This window comes from Montipora foliosa, chromosome 8, assembly GCF_036669935.1.
Source record: "Montipora foliosa isolate CH-2021 chromosome 8, ASM3666993v2, whole genome shotgun sequence".
Classification (NCBI taxonomy): Eukaryota; Metazoa; Cnidaria; class Anthozoa; order Scleractinia; family Acroporidae; genus Montipora; species Montipora foliosa.
Window position 1 is genome coordinate 40,795,591 of NC_090876.1, and position 10,000 is coordinate 40,805,590.

Genomic DNA, 10,000 nt, shown 5'->3' on the forward strand with positions numbered 1-10,000 from the left:
CTAACCCTTCGTCTTCGCTCTGACGAAGGCTGACGTTCGAAAATCAGCTTTCGTATTTCTTTGCGATGGTCAAGTTCCCTTATTCAATCAGAGCCCATTTCACCTTTTTTGTAAATTCCCCTCCTGAAAATACATTAAAAACTGAAATCATTGACCTTCTTTTCACTGAGATATCAGCATTGTCCGCGAACACTGACGAATTTCCGGCCGTGGTTTCTCGCCCCCGGTTTCTCGCCCCCGAAAAAAGGACTGAAATACGGCTGCGTTCGCAGGCTAGGGGAATCCCCGTTATGTAAAGTCTTAATAATTAATTCCCTTTGAAAAGGCTGGTTCAGCAATAACTTACTCAATAAGCTCTCCGTCAAGATATCTGTTTATGGTGTTTTGAAGTGACTGTAAAAGTGACCTCTATGGAGCCGAGGGAAAAACGCATCCTTGATGAGAAATTGAAACTTTTCATGAAAGATGTTATACCAGTGGAGTTACTGCCATACCTGTCGTGTTTAACGCGTTTCGATAAGGAAGAAATCGAGGCTTCGCAAAACAACCACGGACCAACGAGAGCGTGCTATGTGCTTGTTGATCGATTGAAAAAAAGGAGCCAAGGTTTTAAGCAGTTTGTTCAAGCTTTGAGACAAAGCGGTTTCCAGCACGTTGCCTTGTTGTTGGATCCGTGGCATCATTATTCACCTGAAGGTAGGGTAAATACTATTTTAATTTCAGTTTAAGGAAATGGCCTTTTAATATGGTGGAATATATATGCAACAAACACTGAAGAAAGTGACAAACTTTCGGGAAGATGGTATAAAATGCAGATTGCAGATGGGGTTTAAAATGCAGACTGGGTTTAAGTTGTCGCATTGTTTAAAAATCGTTCAAAAAATGTGTTTCACTTAAAAAATCTGTTGTTTCATTTTTTAGCTCGATGTGTCGAACATTTTTTCTTTCCTCCTATTTTCCGGAACGGCCTTTCTCGTTTCAAACTTACATTCATGCATACTAAATAAGTAATATTGTATCCACCCCCGACTCAATTGAAGGTTTTCACAGTGATGTCATCACATTCTAAAATCGAAATCGCAAAGGTGTTTTGATGTAACGCACAGACCTGAGAATTTGAGAGATGATTTACTAGTATGAATTTGTCACCTACAACATGCAAACGTTTTTTCATTGAACGGTTTCGATTTTATTTTTCTGTTGCGTGACAGTGAAAACGATCTGTAGCAGAAATCCCCGCTATTCCGAAAAACCGAAAGGTTGGAACAGCAACTGGTGACGTGTCTTTATTTGTAGCATATGACATTGATCGGCAATCGTCAGAAGGCTTTAATTCGAATTCACGAGAAGCATATCACCAAATTTTTATGCTTCACAGTAAAAAACAAATACAATTCTCAATCTTTACAATAATTTTTTTTAGCCTGGGGAGGGAATGGACCTAGCGGGAAATTTTCAATTCACCAGTCTTCAACAAGAGGAACTGGTGCTTACGATAGAAATGTTTGAATTTGTGTCTTGTTAAAAGGAAGGAGACATCAAGCAAAGAAAGGTTTTTGACAAACCTCTTCACGGGTGGTCCAAGCACCTTTGGAAGCTGATGATTTGCCTGCGAGGAGGGAAGAGAGCTCGGGGGGTGTGCCAAATCGGCTGTGACTAAAAGTGGGACGGGGACTTTGGGACGCAAGGACGTCGGAACTCGGAGACGCGCAGGGATTCGAGGACCTGATAGACAAATAACAGCTGACTTTTGCGTTGAATTGGTAAAATACAATTTTTGACGGTCAAGTGTAAAATTATCGTATAATCTAATAACATGGAGAGTTTGTCAGACCAGCAGCTGATAATTTCCAGCATCCATGGTTCCTCCTCGCCTATTTTACCGTGAGAGCTCTGGATACAGAATAGTTTCAACGCAGGGGGTCTTAAACGTCGTGGGCAGCCATGGAGGACTTTCCTGGTAAGTAACTGAGTTTTCTTGTCAATCCTTGAACATCCGTGCCGTATCCTCGCTAATTTAGATGGTTATGTTTACTTCAGGAAAGTCCTCCATGGCTGCCCACGACATTTAAGACCCCCTGCATTAAAACTATTCTGTACCCAGAGCTCTCACGGTAAAATAGGCAAGGAGGAACCATGGACGCTGGAAATAATCAGCTACTGGTCTGACAACCTCTCCAGGATATTAGATTATTTTGTAGTTGACCGTCAAAAAGTGTATTTTACCAATTCAGCGCAAAAGTCAGGTGTGATTTGTTTATCACGTCCTCTAATCCCCATGCGTCTCCGAGTTCCGACGTCTTTGTGCCCCGCGTCTCCACGTCCCAAGTCCCCACCTATAAGTCCCCGCGTTCCTATGTCCCGAGTCCCACGTCCCCGTCCCACTTTTAGTCACAGCCTGCCAAATCTGCGAGCCATGCGAATTTCGCATTTAAGTCTAAGCACCCATTTCAAACAGCGCTGATAAACAGTTATTAAGTCTAAGCACCCATTTTAAAACGGTTAGCTTTTAATAACTGTGTGACTCGCAGTGACATGGCTCGCACATTAATACAACTCAGAGCTCGGAGGGTGTAAAGTGCAGGTTGCACTAGGGTTGCAGGTCATTGTTTCACCATTAACTGAAACAGCAAACCCTCACAAAAATGCTAACCTTAGGCTTAAACATTGTTTTTTTAGGCCTAATGTTGCATTGGGTAAGGTTTGAGTTGTTTCAGTTACGGTGAAACAATGACCTGCAACCTGCAGTTTACACCCTCCAAGGAGAGCTTTGATTGTTTGATTTCGAATTTTCTCCCTCCCACCGCGAAGACAGAGCCTGCTCCAGGGTAAATGGAAATGTAACGATCGTATACAATAGTTCAAAATATGGGGGAGAATTATTGAGTAGAAACTACTCACAATGTACATGAGCACCATAATGTGTGTTCCTGTGGTGTTTCGGGCCATTTCAAGTCAATTCCAGCAAGAAATGGCCCCAATTAATGCCACGGAACACTAGTAACACACATTAATTGGAACTCGTTTAAGTCGTTTGTATTAATTTCTTCCCTATATTTTCAACTTTTCATTCCCATTTAAACCTTTGGCGTTCCTTTCCACATTTAAGCTTCAAGATTATCTCTGAAAAATGCATGCATGGTTACCCCCAATTTTCTTTTTGGATACCAATTAAAAGAGCACTTGCCAAGTTCTGCTTTCTCCACACAGTTCTGAACCGCGCAAGAATATCGAATCATCCCTGTATTAATAAGCACCTCCCATGACAGCCAGAAACAAGCTGAATCGGACCATAGTAATACTTCGGTCTTTGTTCTGAATAATATTCACAAGGCATGTGCCCTTCCATTCAGAAGTCTCTAATAAAACCATGAGGTTAAAACAGGCTTTTTATGCATAGCCAATTGCCCTTATTTGAAAAAGGCAATCATTCTTCAATAACTTTATATATCCAATTTAATTCAGTTATAGTCTAAACTACAGAATTCTACTTTTTGGGTCAGCAATTATAGGTGGCAAACAAGCCAAATGATCCAGCTTGTCATTAGATTGCGTCACCAATTATATGGCTCATTCTTTCATCAACTGCCGAGCCTAACGAGCCAGTCTACCCCCGGTCTTGAATGTGGCAGTTTTATTTTTGTTCAACTTTGATTAATACATCCCTGTAATAATCATTATCCAATTGATTCTCAGGAAACGAAGCGGCAGCTAACTTTCAAGTTGATGAAGAACCAGTCGTGTTCAGCGAAATGTCCGAATTAGAAGTTATCCGAAGAGGTATGATTCACCTCTCTATTGGGCATTTATACAGTGTTTGCCTTGATTTGCTCTCAAATGGCGCGTGCACAGTCAAAAGTTGAACGAGGCGCTGGAGTGAGCAATAGGGAAAAACTGTGGGGGAAATCTTACCACATGATGTTTTTTTTCCCTTTGAAAGCAAGTGGTTTCATACTAACTAATGAATTGGCTGAAAATAAATGTTGCATGAAAAAATCTTTAAGTTTGGAAAACAATAGCCCACCTTAGTAACCCTTAGCTAGAGATCCGCTTGGTTGTTATGGAAGATTTATAGTATTATAAAAATTAGCAATCCCCTGCGGTTTTTAAACGGTTATGATCACACTTGGCTTGCTGAAATTCTCTGGTTAACCGTCAGTACGTAGTACCTGTACACAGGCTTATGGTTGGTTGGTTTTCCATTTATTTTGCTATCTAATCTCAATCCACCAAAAAAAATATTTTTTAAAGGTTGATCATCACAAATTGTACCTTGGGATTTCCCCATTCTGCATAGTAAGTTAATTATTTTAAACCACATCTTAGTCCTACCACTGAATTAAGATACCGGTAATATTAATTTTGTTAGTGTTGGGAAATTAATATCACATGACTTTAGTAAGTGCAATTTGGAATAAACAAGCACGAGTAAATTTTTCAAAGACGACCAAAATTATGGGCAAGTGTAGTTTGTAGTCTTTGAAAGAATTTACAAGTGCTTATTATTTTGTTACAAATTGCTCAACGAAAATCATTTGATTACTTAGTAATAAATGTATAATACATTAAAAAATTTCAGATGGTTATGAGCAGAAGAAATGCACAGGTATCATGCAATCAGGGGAAAATTGCGCCATTCAGGGTGTGAGCTTTGATTAATTGCAAACAAGCGATTTGATTGGTTTTCATCATTAATTATAATCCAGAATTTCAATAGTGTAATTTCCATGTGTAGGTAATTTGCACTGGTATTACACTTTTTGCACTTTTGTTATTATACCTGAAGTGCACTGCTTAGTCAATCAGAATTGAGTAATTTTTCATGTATACAATGTATAATTATCATTGTTACCTGACAGTGTATCATATTGTTTAATGGACAAGTTCTCCCTAATGAACTCTATTTAAATGGTGGCTGACTATTTAGTACTGACCGAGGCACTTTTTGGACACACTTGACAGAAGTAAAATCAAACGACACAATAAATATCAAATCGTAGGTTGGTGTTTCAAAACCAGCCCTAATCAGTTTTATTAAATTTTCAGTCTTGGATATTGCGTATCTGGCGTTTTGATTGGCTCACTCAATCTCAGTTATCAGCTCATATATCTTAACTTTGACCTTATAATTATGGAGATGAATTGCATTGGTTGTTTTGTAAAAACTGAGAAAACATCCTGTCATTCTGTAATTAAAACAGTTCAGAGTTTAATGAGAATTTAATATAAAACAATACTTATTCCATTCAAGCTTATTGGATATGAGACTGGTTAGAGCCATATCCCTGCACTATATGTGCCTCATTGGCTATTCAGGCTAATTACCATCTCATGTCCAACGCCCTCTCATGGAATTAACAATTATTCCACGAGTCTGTGTTGGATATGAGATGATAGATAGAAAACGAGGTGCATAGCACCAAGTTGGGTATATAACCATCTCATATCCAACAAGCCCAAATGGAATAATTGTTTAAAAATGCTCACAAATTATGCATGAAATAATACTTTATTTTGTAAATACAAGAAAAGTGATTCGTGCAGTTACTAATATTTGTAGATTATGGTATATTTGCTCATATACCCAACCCTTAAGTCTGTTATAGCCAGTTTGATTTGAGAATGTCACAGCAACTGTAACTTTGACTCCGGTTGGAAGCATTCTCATCACTGAGAGATTAAATTCATCATTTTAATGTAGGAAATAACCAAGCAAGGATTCCTACAACAGTGGCAGTAATTACTGGTCCAGGTAAGATTAATCTCTTCTTGGCTTTCATGGGAGAATGTCTTCTAAAGTAATTGAGACATCTTACCTATGACATAAGACACTGTTCACCATGTGATGCAACATAGTGTATCTGCCTTCCCCCCCCCCCCCCCCCCACCCCCTTCAGCATCATGTACAAAACTTAGATGAACAATATTAAATCAGGGAGGAGGGGGGAGGGGATGTGGTTATGGCTTTTTACCCTTAATTTCCTTGGCCCATTGATCAATTAAAAAGCAGATTAACGCTGGTTGTAGCTGTTCTCACAGGAATGTTCTATTGCCACAAAAACTTAGTACCATACTTTCTGCAAATAGTGGTACAGACTACATTAAATTAAACCAAACTTTGCTACTAGGAATACTTATTAAGAAAGGGGAAAGAATTATAATACATGTGATACTATTGGGTCCATTGGTTAAATGTGTATGAACATGAAAGTGGATCTGAAGCAATTGCCCAATTATTTTGCAAGAAAGATATTAAATATAGGTGGGTAATTCTTTGATTCAAATCTTTCCTTTCCTCTCAAGCTAATTTCATCTCTAAGTTTATTTGAGTCACCATTCTCCGCATCATACACGTTTTCATTGATAACCTCTTTTCAGATATTGTTGTCACTTTTCCCTAGATACTGGCCTTTCTTTATACTAGAGATGTATAATTCGTCTTGGTGACTTTAATCTTTTTAATTTAACAAGTCTTTTAGTTCGTCGTTTAATTCTTCCCTTATAATGTACCAGTCAAAGTGAAGCTTCAACATCCCCCCGGGCATTTGAATTTTTGGAGATTTTTTGTTCAAATGCCCCCCTCCCCGGCCCAAAAAGCTGTTCAAATGCCTCATCATAGGTCCATTTCAGGTGATCAAATGCCCTCATCCCCGGGAAAATTGCCAGATTTTTATAAACTGAATGCATTGGTTTTACGGAGTTTCATGCAACGACACTTAAATATATTCCATACATTCATTCCATCATTTGCACACCTACATATCAATCATCAATCATCGCAAATGTATTAAAATATTCATAAATACACCGGGTCGGTCAAAGCAATTGACCTCTATACACCTTATTCCAAAATGGCCGCTGATTTATGCGGATACAAATTGGCCCTTGTTGCCTCGTTCAAGATAAAATATTCTTTTGAATTTTAAGCTTAAGAACGAGGCATCAAGGGCTTATTTGAATGAAAACAAAAGAACATTTAAATGGCGGCCATTTTGGTATAAGGTGTATAAATCGTATCCGGTGACGTCGGTATTGTAAGGGCCGATTTACACGATACGATTTACTTGCATGCGATCGACAAGCTCACGACAGGCCTACGACATGACTTGCGATTGTCGCAGCGTTTTAAAACATGTTTTAGGGCCGATTTACACGGTACGATTTTGTCGCATGCGACAACAGCTTACGACAGGCCCACGACATGATATACGGTTGTTGTGTACGTCTGCAAAAATGTCGTAGCGTTTTAAAACTTGTCTTAAAACGCTGCGACAATCGTAAAGTCATGTCGTAGGCCTGTCGCATGCGACAAAATCGTATCGTGTAAATCGGCCCTTCAAATGCTACGACATTTTTTCTGACGTACACAACAATCGTAACTCATGTCGTCGGCCTGTCGTAAGCCGTTGTCGCATGCGACGAAGTCGTACCGTGTAAATCGGCCCTAACATAAAGTGGTTCTTAATACCTTCAAATACGGAAAAAAGTTTGTGTAGGCCTTTGCGTTTCAACCAATCAGCCACGAATGCGGAATCTTTACCTTTGAATGAACCGAATTGGGGAAGTTTGTCTCCGCCATGATTTATCAACCCACGTGGAAAGGTATCGAGGCTAGCGATCAAATTCCCCACCCACTATGAGTGGTGATCAAATGCCCCGCCCCCGGGAAGACTAAGATGATCAACTTCCCTTCCCTTCCCCCGGCTCCCCCGGGCAGGGAAAAGAGTCAAATGCCCAGGTTATGTCCGGATGGGGGGGGGGGGGGGGTGGGGTGGGGGGTGAGGTGGAGATGTGATGTTGAAGCTTCAATTTGACTGGTACATAAAGACGGGCGAGAGAAGCATCACACGACTACGTCTAGACGAACGAAGTCGTTTAGTGCGTCTTGAACGGAGATTTTTGGCCATAATTATTAATGCTGTGCATGATAAAAAAACTAAGCTTCCTTTAAAAAATTATCAAGTTAAGATGCTGATCATCGCATTTATTAACGTTACGTGAGCAGTAACAAAAAGCCTGCCGGAATTTTTCAGGCTTTCCTTTCGTTAATAGGTGCAAGTATCGTTAATAGGTGCGATGATCAGCATCTTAACTTGATTCATCTCTCCGCAGTTCAAATATATTTGGCTTTCATAAAACTAACTTTCACCTTTCGTCTTAAGACGTCAGTTATCTGCAGATACAGATATATTGCCCACTTATGGTCCGCCAGAAACTTTTTCCTGTAGTGAAGGAGGACATTTTCAGGGTGTAGTTAGGAACTTTTTAAAAGTCTTAAACTTTAAAAGAACTTGAAACTTTAAAAAGTCTTAATATTCAGTTACCTTAAATGCTAGCAGCCATCCTTTTTTCTTGGGTAACCCAAGGGAAGCGCGCCGCGTTTCTAGCAGCAAGCCGCTTGCGGGCTACACATTAAAAGTCTACACTTCGCAGGATGTTGCGCGTCTGCGCGTTGGGAGGAGACTCCTCACTTCTCGCATTCTACCTTAAATCTTAAAAAATCCACTTCCCTCTGCAAGATATACAAAATTTCCCGTTTCGGATTTCTTCACAGCATTCTTGCTAAAAGCCTTTTTCAAATGTTTCCTGGGGCGTGGGTTGGAACCCTTTTGAAGGCAATTTGGAGGGGATGACTCTCTGTACTTGTTACATCTCTCCTCAATGACGTCATTTAATTCCCTCTCTTTCTCTTCAGATCAATTGGTCTCAAAAATACCCTTTCGAATTTCTTCAAAACTTGCGTTACTGCTAGCCAGAGATCGAATCGTCATTGTAAGCAAGCTCTTTAATTTTACTGTGGAGGAAGCCTTGGCCTTTAGGGACATAACAGACCACACTAACAACCTTCGAGAGAGCGTGGATCCCATGTTTCAATTAATGAGCCATCGTCGCGTGACAGTGGATCAGTTGGTTCAAGTGTTAAAAGAAATGCAAAGACTTGACGCGATAAGGGTGCTAATTGAAGCTGGCTATCCTGCTGATAATGCTTTAGGTATGTAAAACAGTCATGTATTAAGTCATTCTACCTCTTATGATGCCCCTTCGGTGCGCACACCAGAAAATTACCTTTTCCCTCTCGTCTCAGTTTCTTCCCCGCCCGCGAGCACGCGTCCAAAAACTTCATTTCTGGAAACAAAAAAATGGAAAGGGATTTAGCATTGCAATTACGACAAACAGCAAACGTCTGGCTGAAATTTACGTTTTGCTAAAAAACTAAACTTGTTTGATTTTCGCGATTTTTTAGCCTGTTATCGGCAGTGCACAAAGGAACATGGCTAATTTGAATTAGGGAACAGGGGGAACAACTTGAGACAAAATATCTTAGAGAACATAGCCTGCGTAGCAGGCGTCGAAAGGGGTAGGGGTAGGGGATAGGGGATAGGGAGGAAGGCGTCGAAAGGGGTAGGGGTAGGGGATAGGGGATAGGGAGGAAGGCGTCGAAAGGGGTAGGGGTAGGGGATAGGGGATAGGGAGGAAGGTAAAAAGGGGAGGGGGATTGGGGAGAGGGAGAGGGGACCCTTCCCCTTTCCCTTTCTCCCTCCCCCTCCCCTTTTTGCGCCTGCCACGCAGGCTATAGAGAACATAAATGAATGAAGGGGTAGTTTCTAAAGAAACTGTGGTGCTGCGTCGGTGGGGAAGTAGTATACAAAAATTTGGTTTATCAACGGAGTTGATAATGTAAATTGACCACCGTACAGAGATTCTAAAAGAATCTCTGTACGGTGGTCAATTTACATTATCAACTCCGTTGATAAACCAAATTTTTGTATAGAGAACATAAAACCATTTTAGGGATTAAAAAGCTGAGGACAAGTTCGGAAGTAATTTCGGTAACAAGGGAACACAAAAACAATAAACAAACTGCAGTGACAGACATATAACGCATTTTAACGTGACGTTTCGTATGATACAACATACATCTTCGTTAAACAGGAGCCATAATCAGGGAGTCCATCCCTGATTATGGCTCCTGATTTAAATGGCCCGAGGTCGTTTTTGT

At 40.3% G+C, this 10,000-nt stretch overlaps 1 protein-coding gene across 2 annotated transcripts in view; it reads left to right on the forward strand.

The window, feature by feature from the left end:
• The first annotated feature begins 307 nt into the window (after window positions 1-307).
• Window positions 308-10,000, forward strand: part of LOC138013217 (uncharacterized) — a 13,490-nt gene continuing 3,797 nt past the window's right edge. Inside the window, exons 1-4 of one of the 2 annotated variants that reach the window (XM_068860233.1) lie at window positions 308-696; window positions 3,697-3,780; window positions 5,702-5,752; window positions 8,696-8,992. In XM_068860233.1, coding sequence (XP_068716334.1) covers window positions 411-696; window positions 3,697-3,780; window positions 5,702-5,752; window positions 8,696-8,992 — 718 coding nt within the window. In that variant the 5' untranslated portion in view covers window positions 308-410. Of the gene's footprint in view, window positions 697-1,448; window positions 1,961-3,696; window positions 3,781-5,701; window positions 5,753-8,695; window positions 8,993-10,000 lie in introns of those variants that run through there. The other variant, XM_068860234.1, reaches the window with a different exon arrangement.